We start from the raw sequence: 19,856 nt of genomic DNA on the forward strand, positions 1-19,856 counted from the left end.
GCTGTATATGAACAATGTACATTTTTCTTGTTCTCATTTGTATGATTGTCTACTGCCCTGCTCTTTGCTCCTGTATTTCCCTTCATTTTTCAATTTAAAAAAAAAAAAAAAAAAAATAGCTAGTCAAGGACTAGTTCTCTGCTGTTACCAGCCAGTGCCAACAAGAAGGGAGAGACCTATGTAAAAAGAAGAAAAAAATATATTTAATAATAAACATAAATCATCAATATGTTTGTATATTTTATAAACACTGCTTGCTTTTAAAGTTTTATATGTAATTTTATATGCTTTTGAGACCTGTCATGCTAGGATTCATATATATGTATACTGCACGGGTGGACAGATGTAGGTGAATTCAGTGTGTCTAATGCAGGAGCTAGATACACTAACAATTACAGTGGAAGAAGCATTGGCTACTTGACTTCTGAAATTTGTCCAGCTCTGGCATTCTATAATGAATTGAAGACATGTAAAGTGGAAACCTAGCAACGTCTAAGAAAATGAAATAACATTTTTGATTGACAGATCCCTTAATACCCACATGCAGATTTATAGCTGCACATAAATACCAGGTACTATTTACCTACTTTCTTGCAAACATGAACTTGGGCAGTAACAATAAATCTGTGGTGTGTGTTAATGAGTTTTTGTTACCATTCCAGAAGCACAGAAGGATCACAGAACAGGTCTGTCCAGTCTTCACAGTTAGAAAGTTCAGTGACAGCAGCTCCTGATCTCAGAGGTGAATGAAAACCCAGTGTTATTGTTCTGTACAGTGACAGCTTGTTAGATAGGTTTACCTGTAAAACACGGATAGAGAACTCCTGGTTCTGATAATGTTGCAGAAGAGTCAGCGAAGTCCACAGCTTCACAAATCCACAGCTTCACAAATCCACTGCAAGAAAAGAATAATATCAACTTAATCAGACATGCAATAAACCATTGAAAATAGATATGGCATTCTAACAATACATTTACAATAGTATGCTGCTAGCAGGTATAGAACTTCAATCAAATCACACAATTCTCCATAGATACGATCTCATGCTTAGTGTAGCATGTAAGGACGTATTTTCAATGAAAGATGAGACCCCCTTGGATTATATGATTTAATGTTGGTAAAATGCTTTAATTCAAAGAGGTAGGATTAGAATCGATTTCCTGTATTAGTCATCTGCAATTAGAGGTTTATTTACATATGTATTTAGTTTCGCAAATGAAATAGTATAAGACCTTTTGAATAAAGATAATAAAAGCATATGGCCCCATGTGATTGCTTTTAAAAAGATCCATCATTATAATTTTAGTTTATAGATCTATTCCCTGGCAGTGATTCTCAACCTTTGAGACTAGGGCTTGGTAAATTCTTTAAAATCTTTCCAAGACGAATATAAAAAAAAGCTTATACTCGCACAATAAAAGTATGAGAACCCCAAATATGTATTGAAATGCTGGAAGCCTCTGGATGAGGGGGTCACTGTGGGTAGAAAGGGTGTTCTGGAGGGGCAAGGGGACTGTGCATCAGACCTGGCAGCCTGTAGGGGATTAGGTTTCTAGAGAAAGCTGGGGTCTCACCTGAAGCTGGGGGCTTTGCAGCTCACTGACTCGACAATGAAGCAGCAACAAACTGGTAATTCATCAATTCTCCTCACTCCTCCTGTCTGTATGTTTTCTGTTAGCACATGAGCCTGAAGCAGAACCTGAAAAGCTCCCAGTGCTGCTGTTTCCTCCCCAAAGTAAAGCTGGGTAGGTATTTTTGAATTCCTTGCTCCCTCTCCAAATCTCAGGAGCTAACAGGAGGCTGATATCAAAACACATTCAGGAATACATGCAAGCTATGTATAAAAAAATACATTTATGTTTAAATACACAACTACATTGTTATTAAAGAAGATCTATCGGGGGTGGGCATGGCTTGACAGTGATCCGAGATAGATGCCTGACTGCAGAGCTCCCGAAATTGAAGAACTTCACTCCCTCGAACCCCCCAGCTTCACTGTGCCCATGGGCAGGAACATTAGGAGTGCCTCCACCCCCTGGGCACCTCATGATCCTGGGACGCCGCTGACCCGCCACATCCCAGAGCTGTTTCGCTCCCAGTGAGCGGAGCAGCAGGCTGCGACCACGCACTCTCCTGAGAGCGGGCCCAATCTTCCTGATGTCAGTGTGGAAGAGACCTCCCCTCCTTCTAGCCAGCAACCCAGCCTGCTGGATCTCCACTCGGTGGCATCTGTGATCCAAGATCAATGCCTGACTGCAGAGCTCCCGCACCCGAAGAACTTAAATTCGCTCCCTCGGACCCCCCAGCTTCACTGTGCCCATGGGCAGGAACATTAGGAGTGCCTCCACCCCCTGGGCACCTCATGACCCCGGGACGCCGCTGACCCGCCACATCCCGGAGCTGTTAAGCTCCAAGTGAGCGGAGCAGCAGACCGCGACCACGCACTCTCCTGAGAGCGGGCCCGATCTTCCCGCTGTCAGTGTGGAGGAGGCCTCCCCTCCGTCTAGCTAGCAACCCAGCCTGCTGGATCTCCACTCCGTGGCCTCCGACATCAAAAATACTTTGATAACCACGATAGCAGACCTCCAGTCTGATCTGCAATCAATTACCACCCGCCTGTTGGATTTGGAAAAGTTAGTGCAGATTTACGCGGACGCCATTCGCCAAGTTCAGCGAACATACAATGCACATTTACCGCACCTCCTTGAAAATGCATAGGCATTTGGAGGATTTGGACAATCGAGGCAGTCGCCATAACATCAAGGTCAAAGGGCTGTCGGAGGTGGTGGAACAGGGGGACCTGAAACAAACAGTATGTGCCATCTTTAAATGATTAATTAGTCTATCTACCCGAGTCCCCGATTGAAATGGAGAGGATCCACAGGGCCCTACGCCCTCGGCCTATGGACGCAGAGCCTCCACGTGATATTGTATGTTGCTTGGTAAGCTTCCCCCTTAAAGAAGAAATCCTACGCAAAGCTACAGAAAGGAGCCGTATTATCTACCATGAAACCGACATTCACTTATTTCAATATCTTTCGCAAATAACGCTACAAAATAGGCGGGCCTTGTGTCCGTTACGGGAAACCCTTCGCGCTAATCGAATAGCGTATCGACGGAAATTTCCATTCTGCCTCTCTGCCACCAACAGGGGGCGCACAGCACTTCTACGGACTCCTGAAGATTTGCTAGCTTTCTGTGAATCGTTAGCTCCTTCACAGGTGGATTTACCTGATTGGTACCCCTTTTTTTTCCCGGCAGAACCCTGGTGTCCTGTCTCCTGCAATCTATCACCTAAGGCACAGTGGAAGAGAACACGCAGACACCGTACTGATCCTCTCTCCCCCTTGCAACGTCCAGTAAGAAGAGAACTGGAACTCCACAATTCTGACATTTGACTTTCTCCATAGCCATTTCTCCAGTGCTCCCAGACCCTAGTATTTGCTTCATTGGCTACCGTATTGACGTTCCTCACAAGGTGGTCCAAACGCACACAGACCACGAAATTGAGGCCTTACTACATAGCTGCCTTGCTTGCATCCCAGCACCGGCCTCCTCCTCCCGGTTCCCCCCCCCCCCTTGATGTTCTAGGGTCCTCCTGAAGCATTTTCAAACATGGACCCACTCATGCTGTGTGCAACATGTTCTCTGATTCCTAATGTTGATAGTCCCGCCCTACCTACCTACCTGTGTATGGGACTTTCACCAGTATATGATGTGAGATATGGTATTGTACCCTCCCCCCCCCCTTTTTTTTTTCTGCATTCGCCTTTTGTCATGTATTGATAAGGTTTAAATGGTTCTCATTGCTGTGTTGTTGGAAACTCACCTCAGCCCCTGGTTGCCATTTGCCTCCTGGCAGCATGTCTCCATTGGGATTGAATATGCAGTTTCTGTCCTATCCATGTATCCATCCATGCCCAACTCATGTAGACTTCACCTCCACAACATCTCCAAAACACGTCCGTTCTTAACCCCGGAAACCACTAAGCAACTCAATCACTCCCTCATTATATCACTCCTCGACTACTGCAACTCCCTCATCGGCTTACCTCATCGCAGGCTTTCCCCACTTCAGTCTATCCTGAACACTGCGGCCAGACTCATCCACCTTACTAACCTCTCCGTATCCAACACCCCTGTCTGCCAATCCCACCACTGGCTTCGATTGCCCAATGGATAAAATTCAAAATACTAACATTGACGTATAAAGCTGTTCATAACACTGCCCCAAACTAAATCACCGATCTGGTATCCAAATACCACTCAAAACGTACTCTCCACTCCTCACAAGACCTCCTACTCTCTAGTTCCCTGGTCTCCTCCTACTATGCCCGTCTCCAGGACTTTTCCAGGGCTTCCCCCATCCTCTGGAACTCCCTACCCTAATCCATCAGAATATCACCTACTCCCCTCGCCTTTAGGCGCACTCTGAAAACCTATCTCTTCAGGGAAGCCTATCCCACCCTCAGCTAATTACTGAACTCCTCCACTCTTCCTACCACTCCATCCCCCACAGCTATTTCCTCCTGTACCACTATTCCCTCCCTGCTAGATTTTAAGCTGCAAGGAGCAGGGCCCTCGAACCCCTTGTGTATTGAATCGTATTGTTACTGTACTGTCTTGTGTACTGTCTCCCATTATGTTATAATGTACAGCGCTGAGCAAACTGTTGGCACTATATAAATCCTGTATAATAATAATAAAAATAATATCCCTCCTTGAGCGGGACTCTTCCCGTTTTGACATTTGCCTACAGGGCTGCGGCGATACCCTACTTTTGACATTCTGCCTGTTGCTGATGTTATTCTCAGTTTTCTAAATGTCCTGTTGCATGTTACTCTGCACTGTTATTCTATATAACCTGGTCTATTTTTATACTGATAGGTGGTGTCTGCCATGGACACTCATCCGCTCTGGCCGCTCCGGCTGTTATTGCCCCCCTTCTCCTTTATTGGATATGGAGTGGTGATGCTTGTGGATGGGGGTCCATTGCAGTTACTTGATGTGTATCTCTATCAATGTTTACGATGTGTCCTGGGTAGGGAGAGGTTTGCTTCCCCTCCCATGCCATTCCTGTTCTCTGTGATATGCCTCATTTTTGCTCATCTCCTTTGGTATCCCTGGGTGTCCCCCCTACACTGTAATCCTTCCGATCTTTCTTTACGCTCCACTAGTCCTCCAGGTCGCAGTCTCACGATCACGTTGTCATTTCTACGAACCCATACAGTGCTCACTTGTGGGTTAGCTGACCTTCCGGTATTTTATTTTCCTTTTTCCCCACTTTCCTTTAAGTGGTGTAGTTTGTCTACTGCCATGTCCGGTATATTTGCTTTCGTTTACCTCTGCTTAATCTTCTAATTCCTTCCTCTAACCCCCCTCCCTTTTTTTTCCCTCTTTCTTCTCTTTCTCTCCCCTTCCGCTCGTTTTCCGGCCCTCGCTGCCCCCCTCAGCTAGTTGGCCGCGCTCTGAATCGTTCTGTACCTGTTCCTGGAGTTGTTCCAACCTCAGTCTAGAATTTGAGGGCTATAATGTCCCACACGACTGCCCTCGCTACTCCAGTGTCTTTGAAGAGTGTCTCCCTGAATGTTAAGGGACTCAATATTCCGGAAAAATTTTTGCAGGTTTTGACTGCCTTGCCCAAGCACAGAGCCAACTTAATTTTCTTACTAGAAACATATTTCTGCTCGGACTCTATACCTAAATTGGCAAACAAAACCTTCACATTGGCATTCCATGCCACAAATCCACAGTCGAAGACCAAGGTAGTGTCCATTCTGATAGCAAGAACTCTCAATTCCAACTCCAGGACTCCTTGATTGACCCAAAAGGTAGATATTTGTTCCTATGGGGTACTTTTGCATCTCAACCCATTACGTTAGCTAATATTTATTGCCCCAACGAGCACCAGGTTTCTTTTTTCCCAAAGATTTGGGATCTTTTGCTGGAAATCCGTGCCGGGTTGTTGATCATGGGTGGGACTTCAATGTCCCGTTGTCCCCGTTAGTTGATTCCTCCTCCAATTCCTGGGCTCTGCCATATAGAGCACTGGGTCAAATTAGAGCACAACTGCAGGACTTAACTCCTCATGACTCTTGGCGTACGCTTTACCCCAAAGATAGGGACTACACTTTTTACTCAATCCCACACCAAAAATATTCTAGGATCGATTACTTTTTTCTTTCCCAGGTAAATCTTCCTTTCCTCCATCAGGCTTCTATTGGACCCATGTTTTTATCGGACCATCAACTGGTCACGATAACCCTGTTATTTCCTGAGAGGTGTACACGTTCCAAGTTCTGGCGCTTGAATACATCTATATTGAAGGATGACGGCGACATGCGTTCTCTCAATTCCTGTCTTTAGAACTATTTCTTGGAGAATGCCACTCCACACATCCTCCTTCCCACTTTGTGGGAGGCCCACAAATGTGTGATGAAGGGTGAGTTCCTATCGATAGCAGCTAGACTCAAAAAGGAACGTCAAACATTGATTCACTCTTTGATTGCTCATATTCAAACATTAGAATAGGACCACAGACAGACCCAGGCTCAAAGCACTCTACAAGAGCTTGAGCAGGCTTGGTCTATGCTACTAGAGGAAATGGGCACTCGTACCCGACGGTGCTACGTGCTTCACCAAAAAGTCTATTATGAACATGGCAACAAGAGTGGGCGATTGCTTGCCCGAGCTGTCCAACCGTTTCACACTTCGTTCAATATCCATCAACTCCGCACTCCGTCGGGCAGTGTTCTTACCAAGAATGAGGACATTGCGCGTCAATTTGAACGCTATTATGCTCAGCTTTATAATTTACAGCCGATATGTTCTGACTCTCCCAAAAAGCATTTTCGCGCTCACTTGAAAACACACTTCCTTTCCACGCACTATCCTCAAGTTATTTGAGCCTCACACTCCCAAGATTTGGAGCACCCTTCCTCTCAACAGGAAATGGAGCTGACTCTTAAGCAAATGAAGCCAGGTAAGAGTCCAGGCCCTGATGGCCTTCCAGTCCAATACTATAAGAGCTTCGCCGGAGTTCTCCTTCCATGGTTGCTCAAAACTTTTAATTCCCTGCCTTCTTCTCACGAATCCATGGGTCTGTTACTTGAAGCCCATATCGCAGTGATCCCTAAAGAGGGTAAGGACCCCACACAAACTTCCAGCTATTGGCCAATATCCTTTCTTAACATCGACATTAAATTATACGCAAAAGTCTTAGTCAACAGGGTTCTAACAATTCTCCTGTTCTTGATTTCCTGGGACCAGGTTGGTTTTATGCCGGGTAGGGGGGCGAGGGACAACACTATTAAGGCGCTTAATTTGCATCACTGGCTTTCCAGTAGCGAACAGCAAGGCTTTTTCCTCTCCCTTGATGTGGAAAAGGTGTTTGACAGGGTGGCCTGGGACTATTTGTCAGCCTTGCTCCAAGTATCTGGCTAGGGCCCCCGCATGTGCGCTAGTATTTTAGCACTGTATTCTACTCCTACGGCTAAGGTTAGAGTTAACGGCCACCTGTCTGATGCCCTCCCCATCACCAATGGCACACGCCAGGGTTGCCCGCTCTCGCCTTTGATATTTTTGCTGACCCTGAATAAACTCAGGACTAACCAGAATATCTGGGGTCTCTGGGTGGGCGCTCAGGAATGTAAAGTAGTGGCCTTTGCTGATGACCCACTTATTTTTCAAATGGAACCTAGTACCTCCCTACCCAACCTTCTCAGTGACTTGGAACTCTTTGGGCATCTCTCGAACTTGAAAATTAACTATGCCAAGTCTCACATGCTGAAAATTTCCCTTCCACCCTCTTTACTTTCTCACTGCCAAGAACACTTTCCATTCATTTGGAGGAGGGATGCCATCACATACCTGGGTATACAGATCCCTTCTGATTTATCTGAACTATATCACAGAAACTTTCGTATGCTATTGTCAAGGGTCCAGGAGGAACTTAAAACCTGGAATTGTCTCAATATTTCTTGGTTTGGGTGCTCGGCGCTGATCAAAATGAACTTTCTCCTATGCTTCCTTTACTTGATGCAGACTATTCCAATCTCTCTTCCACCTTCTTTCTTCGATGCTTTCAAGAAATGCTGCGCTTTATTTCTCAGGAAACATTCTACCCCTAGACTTAAATTTGCCCGTCTTACTCTCCTGAAGCTGAAAGGCGGAATTGGTCTCCCTGATCTACATAAGTATTACCTAGCCTGCCTGCTTACTAGAGTGGTGGACTGGTGTACCAATGCATGTGGGAAGGCATGCATTCAATTGGAAAACTCATTTTCCCATTCTCCCCTGCACTTACTCCCATGGCTTCCTCCCAAAAGCACCCCCTCCTGTCTTCTTGCCCACCCGCTTATAGGCCCTACTTTACTTGGCGCCCGGTGGGCTTGTCGAATCACAGACTTTTCTTCATGCCCTGTTCCTTTGTCGTCGATTTGTGGGAATCCAGATTTCATCCAGGCGATGCTGCCACATTTTTATCTGCCATTTGACCACATGTCAACATTCAAGCGCATCATTTCTTTGTTAGGCAGAGATTCGTCACCCGTGACCAGCTGTCTATTTCGGGACAAGGAGGGCTCCTTTCCTTTCTGTATATATTTGCAGACTGGACATTTTTCAACCCAACTGGGTATTCTAGAACAGTGGTCAAGATCTTGTACACAGTTTGAATCCTTTTGTCTTAAAAAGGCTCCCCAGAGACATTTAGTGTCCACAATTTATTCTTCATTGCTTCAGTCTGCTCCTTTATCTTTGGACTGTGCTAGACACGCTTGGGAGAAGGAACTTGCTCATACCCTTACTGACGAAGATTGGTCAGTGACAGATGAATACTCCCATAAGTGGTCTCTCAATGATGCTATCCAGGAGAATAGTTTTAAAATTCATTCCCGCTGGTATAGAGTCCTGGCTCTTCTGCATAAGTTTGCACTTGCTGTCCCGAATACGTGCTGGAGGTGTGGTAGACAAGAGGGCTCGATGCTCCACATTTGGTGAGCTTGTGATCAGCTTCGTCCTATTTGCCAAAAGGTTCACGAGATAATTGAGTTGGTCACCACATACACATTGGATTTTACTCCTGAACAATATTTACTGCATCACACCTCACTCTCAAAAAAACAATTTGGGAAGTCTCTGGCTATGTGCCTGGTCAACGCGGCCAGGCTCTCTATACCTGTCCATTGGCAAACTGCACAGGTTCCTTCAATCAAACAATGGTTCTTCAGAATCAATAAAATAGAAGAAATGGAGGAGTTGACAGCCTTTATATAGGAGCTGAATTATGTTTCCATCTCTTACTTTGGGAGGATGTACTCAGGTGTTCTCTGTGGGGGCTGGTTGGGGGAGGCTGCAATATGACGCGAGCGGTCATTCCTTTCTTATACCCCTCCCTCCCCATCCTTTCCTCTGATCCTTTTTTTGTTCTTCCCCCCATTTTTTTTCCTCTATGTCTTCCTTCTCCCTTCCCTCTCTTTTACTACTTTGTCCTCTAACTTTTCTTCTCTCCATTCTTGCTTCTCTTTCTCTCGACTGCCGGTTCTTAGTTGGGCAATGTTCCTTCCATGTAAGCACGTGAAACCAGGTTATAACTAGATAGCCTCCTTTTCAGTTGCTATTAAGCTGGTTTTACAGCTACTCCTAATCCATCTCCCGACCTTTGAATTAGGACGTGCTGATACTCTCTCCCTTCTCTTTTTATTTTGTATACAAAACATTCCTTGTTCCTTCATACGCCTGTTTTTTGGCATTGCCATAACTGCTTAATGTCATTGACTGCCTTATTTCTTTTTCTGTACCTATGCTACTGCGTCTAATGTTGGCACTTGTTTTATGCTGTTGAACTCAATAAAAACTTTATGAAATAAAGAAAAAAATTCGATCATTTATATTTTACAGTTCTGTTCCCTGTTTGACAAAATGCATGAAGTACTTTCTCCCACGTTTATAAGTACTTTCTAGCTCTAGTTATAAGGTCCAACTTGTTGCACCCTTCCCTCCTGCTATGGCTGATTCAACATTTATGTAGAGGACGGCTGATTCATAGCAGTAGCTTGTCTCAGCTGTTAGCACTTTCTTGACACAATCAATGGCAAGAGGAATGCAGAGGCTGACATATCCCCCCAGCCGCTGCATTCCTTTTGCTCTTACTTGTCTTAGGAAAATGCTCACAGTTAAGACAAGCTGCAGCTATGAATCCTCCATCACCTTCATAGTTGTTGCCGGATCTGCAGCATGAGGGGAGGAGGCAGGTCAGACCCAACTAGAGTTAGAAACATGGGACTACTCATAAAGAAAAAGTACTGTAAAATTATGACTATAGTTGTTCTTTAAACAGAAGAGTCAGCTACTACACCACACACTTTATGCCCCAGCACTTCTGACTACAGGCTCACCAGCAGTCAGCTTCATAGAAATATTGCATAAAAGAAAGGCGCACAGAGAGATCCACCTCAACCTCCACCCTCTACATTATTATTATTATTTTTCAGCTTTAAAACCTAACCCTAACAGTTAACCCAATAAAGCCCTCTTGCATTAGTATCAGAACTAAAGCCATCTAGTCCCTGATCCCAAAAGAAGCAGGACCAGGTTCTCTGCATGGAAAGTAACCGATTCATGTGAGACAACTGAGGCCTATGTTTGCTTTACATCTTCTTCACATACCTGCTGTTGATTCTCAATATTGCAGACAACGTCCTGTCATCATATTTTAACAAGTCCAAAGGACAAGAGGCTCCCGCCTAGAAAAAAAAACACAAAGAAAAGGATAACTCAGTGGACTGAACAGCAGGAGCAGATGGTTTATATAGAAATAAAAAATCTTGTGAAATTGTCATGAACTGAACTGTATATTAAGTATTTTAGTTTTAGCTAGTGTAGGGAAAAGTTAAAACATCTGTTATGTTTTTATTGAGGTCTCTGACTATGATAGGAAGATTCACCCCTCTGTCATGACAATAAATGAGCGGAAATCCAGAGAAAGAGGTGAGGGAAAGTCTTCGGGTGAGGACACCTGTTCCTGTGGCAAAAATCTCAGTGGAAGGTGTGATCCCTGGGATGGATTTCCTCTCACTTCCTGTTGCATCTCCAGGACAGGAAGTAATCTCCCCAGCTGGACAAATGCAGCAAAAATAACTGGATGAGTTTTAGCCTTGATATTCTTTCCAAAACATATTCTGGCCAGAGATGCAATGTTTTATTCATTGGGACTCATCCTCTGATCTAAGCCGCTGTCTGCTGTGTGAATCCAACTTGGAACTTCATGCAGATAGCCCACAGAAGTGGCTGCATGGAAACAATCACTTGTCAAAATTTCACACGCAAGCAGGTGAATGGATCCGATTGCACAGGGTCTGTGTCCTTGCAGCCATTGTGTGTGCAACCACTTCTACGGGCTGCCTACATGGAGCTCTGAGGTGGACAGCAAACAGTGGGTCAGATTAGGGGATGGGTCTAATCTGAGGCTAGTCACTTCACTGGGAATGTGTAAGGGTTTACAATCACTTTAAAGATTATACATTTTTACTATGAGTTGTGCCTGCTGTGCCACATTTTTTTTTTATTATATCTTATATTTTTTTATCTAGTAGTTTTCTGATTAGCATCCACATTGAAGCACTGAAGGGATAAAGACAATTAGTCCCAAACAGAGTCCCTTGCTGTCAATCAGTCCAACTGACTGATAGTCTTGCGCTGAATAGAACTGTAAAGCTAAGTTCACATTTGTGTGATGTGGGAATGAATGAAAAAAATCACGTGAATTCCTGCAATGAACAAAAAGCGTGCATCCTTTTCACAGGCACACAGCGACACCCCAATGCCCCTTGCTAAATTTGTTTTGGTGAAGTGCGATTAAGGGAAAAAAAAAAAGTGACCACTTTTGTGCGACTTTCGCACATAGAGAAGCTCATTGAAATGAATGGACTACCCTAAACGTGACACATCAAAATATACAAACACCTGCATAGGTGTGAACAGAGCAGTACACACACTGCACTGAGACTATGCGCTACTATATCCATGGAAATGTGGCTGCTATGTTGTATGCTTGAAATAAAAAAAAAAAAATACAGAATCAGAAAACTTAAAATAATTCCAATGATTTGGGCCATACACTGCCCAGACCAACAAATTTCTGCAGAGGTAACACAGGTGTTCCAATCAGCAGTGGAAGGGCAGGAAACCTGTATAAATCAATAACAGGCTGACAAGGTCTGTGGCCGTCTGTATCTGGTTGCATGTAATTGCACATGGAGTGGTTATCTGCTGTTCGGGATGGATGTGCGCTCCAGGACATGGACATTCTGGGGTTGATTTACTAAAACTGGAGAGTGCAATACCTGGTGCAGCAGTGCACGGTAGCCAATCAGCTTATAACTTCAGCTTGTTCAGTTAAGCTTTGACAAAAACCCTGGAAGCCGATTGGTCTCTATGCAGAGCTGCACCAGATTTTGTCCTCTTCAGTTTCAGTAAATCAACCCCTCTGTGTCTACAGCAGTGTTTCTCAACTCCAGTCCTCATGGACCCCCAACAGGTCATGTTTTCAGGATTGCCATTATTTTGCACAGGTGATTTGATCAGTTTCACTGCCTTAGTAATTACCACAGCTGTTTCATCTGAGGGAAATCCTGAAAACATGACCTGTTGGGGGTCCATGAGGACTGGAGTTGAGAAACACTGGTCTAGAGGCACAGATCCATCCCTGCACACATGTAACCGCTTTATATGTAATTACATCCGAACACCAGTGAACACTGTCAGCCTAGTCGGCTGTGTGCTTTTTTTTTTTGGTGACGGGAGATTAAAAATTTTGTCATGTAGGGATGGGAAGAAAAATTCTCAGTCTTCTATCCTGGTATTGGAAGCCATAAAAGTGGACAGTCCATGAAGATCAGACACAACGGGTACTTACCTCTCCATGCAATTCCTTTACAGCAGACACAATCAGTGATTTGTACTGAGCTGCAGTCAGCTTGACACCTTCACGCTGAAATACTCTGCAGACCAAACACAAGTATATCAGTAAGTACACAGAGCTCCTATAATTAGGGATGAACACGGGCGTGGTTGGATCCTAGCCTGAACCCAGGTCAGCAAGCCCATCAGGAACTGTTACCTGTACTGGGCCAATCATCTGCAGCTACGGCATTCCCCACTCCACAGCCAGATGTATACACGCCCCTGGTATATGTGCAGCTGCAGGGAATTACTCGGCCACCGATGATTGGACCAGTACAGGCGACAGCTTCCTGGCAGGCTCGCTCCTTGGGTTCAGACTAGGATCTGAATATGGGCATGTTCATCTATAATTATATTTAGTGTATTGTGCCTGAGCAACTCACAGCTGGATCTTCAGGTACTGAAACTCAGAGGGGTTCTTCAGCACAGTCCTTTCACATGAAATTGGTTCCGATGGAACGGGTCACCCTTCCATGTTTGCACAATCCAGTTATTTCTAGGAATATAAATCACAGGAAAATAAAAGACTTCCACCTAGATATATAGGCTCTCTAATAGAAACTAGCAGAAGTTACAGACTCTCTTTTTGCATGCATGTGCATGATCTAGCTCCCCCTGCAATCTCAGTTTATGAAATCTCCTTGAAAGGCCCTTGTGACATAGCCTTCCCAGGAGGCAACTGTGAGACACAGACTACATCACCAGTGCTTGGAAAAAACAAGGAGTGAAATAAAGAAAAACATGTAAAGAAAATGTTTATTTTATTTAGGACTTTGAGATGCACATTAAGGAAAAAAATATACAGATTTTGCTGCAATATTCATCTATCCATATGAAAGTGGTGTTAAACCCAAGAAAAAAATATTATTTATTTGGCAACTTCCCAATTCTTAGATGTGATGGCTGCATTCGTTTTATTTTCACTGGGTGATCTGACCGGTAAGTCTGTTTTTTCAGCAGTTGTTCTGCAGATGTAGCAGTTAGAAGTTTGAGACAAACCACTTAACAGTGAAAGGGGTGCTTACAATGATCTGGTTTTTTTTATTTAAAAACTTTAAGCCAAAAGGAAAAAAACACCTGTCTGCTGTAAATGATTATAAAATGTAAGCTGGGGTTCGGCTTCAGTTTGTTAGTGTTTAGAAATCTGCTAGTAAATACAACACTCCCCTCCCCCAAGACTGACAATGCTGCTGTCCAAACGTGCCCCATGTGCTCCTTCATTCAGAGTGGGGGCACTCTAATACTTGCCAGATCACCTGAAGAAAATATAGAAAAAAAAGACCAATGCAGCTCATCTAATGAATGGTAAGCTGCAATATATTTCATGTTTGGGGATAATACCACTTTATTGACAGCTGGCATTATACAGCCCACTTCCTGTGAGCCCAGGTTGTCATGGACACACCACCCTTAGGGTGCATCATCATTGCCAGTCCTGAGCTCACAGTACACAGGATGGCGCTCACATTAGATCACTTCCGGGGACCTGGAATCTTTCTTCCATGAACCCGACTCATCTGTACAGGAGAGCGGGCCGCACTGACATCCTCATCCTTCTCTCAGCTCAGTCATCTGGGAAGTACTGCAGCCAGCCAGAGCCAGGAGATGTGTATTGTAGGAGGAGGTCAGCCATGGCAGCCCCTGGCTTTCCTCTATTACATGTACACCAGCCTTTCTTCTCAGCTCTATAATCCAGACAACCTATAAGAATCACCATAACCCTCTGTACTCTGTATGTCCTACACCCCGGAGCCACTACACTCACCATCCCTCCACCTGGACACCTCTCACACCGAACACCAGAGGAAAGACAAACCTGCACATGGCTAACCAAACATGTCTGCACTGCCGGGGCAGCGAGTTCTCCAGGATCCAAGGCGACCGCCATATGTAAGAGGACCAAAGAACCATTCATATTGGCTGCAATGTCCTCCGCAAAATGGAGACAAAATAAGAACTACATATGACCTCTATGGACTGTGTCCTGCGGGCGTAACTTTGTAAATTGTCCCTCTAGAAACTGTGACTTGATCTGCATAGTTCCTACAGCAACAGTATATTCTATGCAGTTCAGAACCAGGTGTGTTACTGACATCTAGTGGACAAATAGGAATTTACACTAGCGATAGAAAACATCACAATGCTATAGTTTTCACTCCTTACATTTCAGAACCATGAAATAAACTGGTTCAATAACCGGCGTGTTACTGCCACCTGGTGGACAGATAGGAAGTTACACGAAACTCATAATACAGAAATTGGTTCAATAACCGGTATGATACTGCCACCTAGTGGAGAAATTGGAAGTTACACTAACGTTACACATCATAATTATATACTGTATTTTTTACTTTATAAAATCATTGAAATATTTAAACTGGTTCAATAACTGGTATGACACTTCCACCTAGTGGAGGAATAGGACATTACACTAAGGGCATAATATGTCACAATCTTATGTTTTTCACTCTTTACATTTTAGAACATTGAAGTAAATTGGTTCAATAAACGGTGTGTTACTTCCACCTAGTGGAAGAATAAGAATTTACACTAAGGCTACAATACATCACAATTGTATACTGTATTTTTTACTACTTACATTTTAGTGGTCTCCAAATTGCAGTGTGGAGGCTGGATGCAGCTTTGCTTGCTTTTATTTGGCCCATGGGACGTTATTCCCTTATTCCCCCCACTGTCAGCAACAGTGGGGCATAGTTCCTGCCCCTGGCACAGACAAACGGGGTACTATTCCACCCACTGACACCAATGATGAGGCACTATCCCTCCCACTGACACCAACAATGGGTTCCTCATTCTAATACAAAAAAGGGGACACTGTTTACTCCCAATGACACCAAGACATTTTCTACTTCCACTTGCCACAGTCCGGTCCTTCTAAAGTCTGAAGGACAGTAAATTGCACTTTGTTTAGAAAGTTTGGAGACCCCTGTTTTAGATCATTGAAATAAGTTGGTCTGATAACTGGTGTTTTACTGCCACCTAGTGGAGAAATAGGAATTTACACTAAGATTATACTACAGCCCAATCATGTACAGAGATTAGACAAAATAATGGAAACACTACATGAATTGCAGGTGTGAAAGTGATGACATGTTTTGCAATGAAAGTGGAAGTGATGTAACATTCTCTTGCTTCTGCTGTGCAATGAGGCAATCTCAGTCTTTACAGGACTGAGATTGAGTTCTGCAGTGACTTTTGCAGCAGTTTTATTATTCCGGGTCACAATTCTGGGCAATGTCCTTTTGTCTCTTTTGGTCAGTTGACCATGTCAACTGCGCTTATACTTATCTGACTACATTTTCCCGGAAACTGTATATGCCATCACAACCTTTAATACTGTACCTCGTTATACCGCAAATAAATTGGCAACTTCAGTCACAGAAGCACCAGCTAAGTGGGCACCAAAAAGTTCCCCTCTTTGAAGCTCAATAAGCTCTGACATGACTCCCTGTTACTAGCAGGGCACGTCGAGAATGAGGAAAGTGAGACTTTCCACCTGTTGGCTAGGTGTCTCATCACACAGCGGAAGCAAAAGAATGTTATATCACTTCTGCTTTCAAGGGAAAATATGTTGTCACTTTCACACCTGCAAATCATGTAGTGCTTCTGTTTTTTTCTCTAACCCCTGTATTTTTCATTCCTTATATTGCAGAACAAACTGGTTCAATAACTAGTGTGTTACTGACATCTAGTGGATAAATGTAAATTCACATTAAGGTTCTAACCCATCACAATCATAAATTTTTCACTCTTACATTTTAGGAGAACATTTAAATAAACACCGCCATACACCTAATAAGAATCTTATGTATGTTTTTAGATTTGCATACTACATAAAAATATATATTTAGGACAGTCTCATTTGAATAAACATTTGTATGTAAATTTGAAATACATTGAATCTTGTTTTCCCATTCCATTGATACTTTCGTCTCTCAAGTCTTCAAATAATATTCTCCTTGGTGCCACCAGTATCTGCAATGTAATGTAATATTAAACATTTTTACTATTTCTAAAAAAATTAGTTTTATATCGTAAACATTTGCCATTTTTAAATAACATACAGTTTTCAGCCTTTTTGCATCTTTTGTTGCTTCTCAGCATTGCTGATTTTCTGCATCTTCTTTGTAGCCCTTTTTCCCTGACAGCCCCATGTCAGCACAGCTGGGTAAGGGCCCTGTCCCCCCATGCTTCCAGGACCTAACTCATAAATCTGAGTCCACCTGCAGCCTTGGTGTTCCTCTTTTTTTCCTCCCATGTGCAGGACCTAGGTGTGCTCCTCTACCTAGCTGGTCTAAAGGGCTGGCTGTCCATCCATGCATGTGGGTTTCAGCTGGACACAGTCTATGGTGTACCCGCTAAATGACCCATAATCCAAGGAGCCCCACTGCTGGTCCTCAGAGGCTTTTATCACAGCTAACAGCCTTGTCTGGGGTCTGCTGGGTCCATGTGAAGTGGGCAGCAGTGTCAGCAGAGTCTCCCCTAGGCATACACACCCGCACAGTGCCAGTGTTTACAGTCAGATGGCAGAGGTTGGGTGAGCTCAATTTAAAAATACTTTGTATTCAAATAAATGCTGCATTGCTGGGTATTGTTGTGCCTTGCTCCCTGCAGCTGCTGTGCATACCCTGAGCTCCTCCACATATTGTACTCTGCATAACAGGTGCACAAAGTAATCTGTTCACACACGGCATTAAGCTGTTGGTGGCTTTTCAGGTTTACTCTACTGTTGTGCCATTATGTCAACCCCCTCAAAAAAACAGCATTCCCAGAGAAGGTAGAGGAGTCGCTTGTGGATGACTACTGTGACCAGCATTGCCTGCTGGAATATAGGACATCCTTTTATATTTGTGCTCTCCAGATTTCTCAAAAAAAAAAAGAGATAAGGTGATGTCAAAATTCCCTTGGATGGTTGGTGTACATTGCAGAATATGATTGTAATTCTGTTGCAGATTCCTATCTTTTTGTTGCTCTTCTTGACAAAACCTTTTCATTATTGTCTGCTCTCTGGTAAGGCAAAGTTTGGTTCATTAACAACCTGGTGAAATCTGGCTGTGGTTGGAAGCTACAGTATCAACCTCCATCTAGCAGTTTACTAAGCAAGCTATTTTCTACTTTTCTACTTCATTACATTTTTTTAAGTTAAGTGGCAGGCAAAACCCTGTGAAAGGATTATCTAGTCTGGCAATGATCAGTCTCAGAGCTTTCCCAAGCAAAATAACTCTCTTCAGACTTTAAAAAAAAAAGGCTGAAGATGAATATGACAAACATGAATGTAGGTGTTTCACTTACCTTGTAAAGGGGTTATATGTTCTAGCAATGAGCAGTCTCAAAGCCTTCTGAGGCGAAACAGCCTCTTCAGACTCTCCAGAGGGGAAGAGACGGGTGAACATGTTGGTATGAATCTTGCTTTGCTCAAGCAACCAAAAATGAGCATGATGACACCTAACATGTTGTCACATTCATTAAGCAGGTAGCCAGTACACTCAAAAGGAGTTGTTTCCACTCACCCTGTGAAAGCGTTATATGTTCTCGCTTTTAGAAGTCTCATAGCTGTGCCAGGCAAGACAACCTCTTCAGACTCTATGAACAGGAAGATGCAGAGAGGTATGACTGCATGTATCCTGCTGGTTTAAGCAGCCATGAATAGAGATGACATCTAACAGGATGTCACATTCAACAAACAAATTGTCAATTTACTCTAAAGGAATGGTTTCCACTTACCTTTTGAAAGGGTTATTTGCTTTGGCAATAGGAAGAGGCCTAGTCTTCCCAGGCAAAACAGTCCTCTTGAGAGTTTCCAAAGAGGGTGATACAGTTTGACAAGACTGCATGAATACTGATTTTTTCAAGCAACCAAGGATAAAGATGATGTCACCGAACAGGTTGTTACATGAGGCTGATACACTCTAAAGGAATGTTTCCATTCACACTGTGAAAAGGTTATATATTTTACCAAGGAGCAGTCTCCTGGCCTTCCTGGCAAACACTCCTCTTTAGACTCTTCCAAAAGGGTCGGATGAGCATGACTGCATGAGCCCTGCTCCAGGGATAAAGAAGTTGACACCTAACATATTATCAAATTCATTGACTATGTGGCTAATACATTCTAAAGAAGTTGCTTCCAATTATTTTGTGAAGGGGTCATGTATTCTGCCAATCAGCAGTCTCAGAACCTTGTCTGACAAATCAACCCTTGCCAGATTCATCCAAAGAACATGTGGATTAACATGACTGTCTGATCCTTGCTTTGTTCAAGTAGACAGTGATTAGCATGATAGTGACCAAGTTGTCAAAACTAAAAAAGCATGTGGTCAAGACACCCTAAAGGGATTGTTGAATTCACCTTCTGCAAAGGCCATCTACAGTTGCAAGAAAAAGTATGTGAACCCCTTGGGATTACGTGGAGTTTTGCATGAATTGGGCATAAAATGTGCTCTGAACGTCATCTAAGTCACAACAATAGAAGAACACAGTCTGCTGAACATAATACTACACAAACATTAGATGTTGCCATGGTTTAATTGCACATAACATGTAAACATTCACAGTGCAGGGAGGAAAAAGTATGTGAGGCCCTAGCTTAATGACTTTTCCCAGAGCTAATTGGAGCCAGGAGTGAGCCAACCTTGACTCCAATCAGTGTGGTGATATTGGATGTGTTGCTGACAGCTGTCCTGCCCTTAAAAAACACACACCTGTTTTGGGTTTACTGGTTTCAAGAAGCACTGTCTGATGTGAACCATGCCTCGCAGAAAAGAGCTCTCAGAAGACCTACGATCAAGAATTGTTGACTTGCATGAAGCTGGAAAGGGTTACAAAAGTATCTACAAAAGCCTTGATGTTCATGTGTCCACGGTAAGACAGACTG

General features: G+C 43.6%; 1 protein-coding gene across 1 annotated transcript; it reads right to left on the bottom strand.

The window, feature by feature from the left end:
- Positions 1 to 40: 40 nt before the first annotated feature.
- On the bottom strand, positions 41 to 18,378 carry LOC149463048 (ribonuclease P protein subunit p14-like). Its single transcript, XM_089676034.1, has 6 exons — positions 18,278 to 18,378; positions 13,348 to 13,428; positions 12,918 to 13,002; positions 10,670 to 10,746; positions 801 to 895; positions 41 to 176 (listed from the first exon to the last, which is right to left on the bottom strand). Exons 1-6 carry the CDS (start codon positions 18,376 to 18,378, stop codon positions 145 to 147), a joined length of 471 nt encoding a protein of 156 aa, XP_089532160.1. The 3' UTR covers positions 41 to 144.
- Positions 18,379 to 19,856: the final 1,478 nt, after the last annotated feature.

This window comes from Staurois parvus, unplaced genomic scaffold, assembly GCF_062004578.1.
Source record: "Staurois parvus isolate SC_StPar_1 unplaced genomic scaffold, SC_StPar_1.0 ptg000162l, whole genome shotgun sequence".
Classification (NCBI taxonomy): domain Eukaryota; kingdom Metazoa; phylum Chordata; class Amphibia; order Anura; family Ranidae; genus Staurois; species Staurois parvus.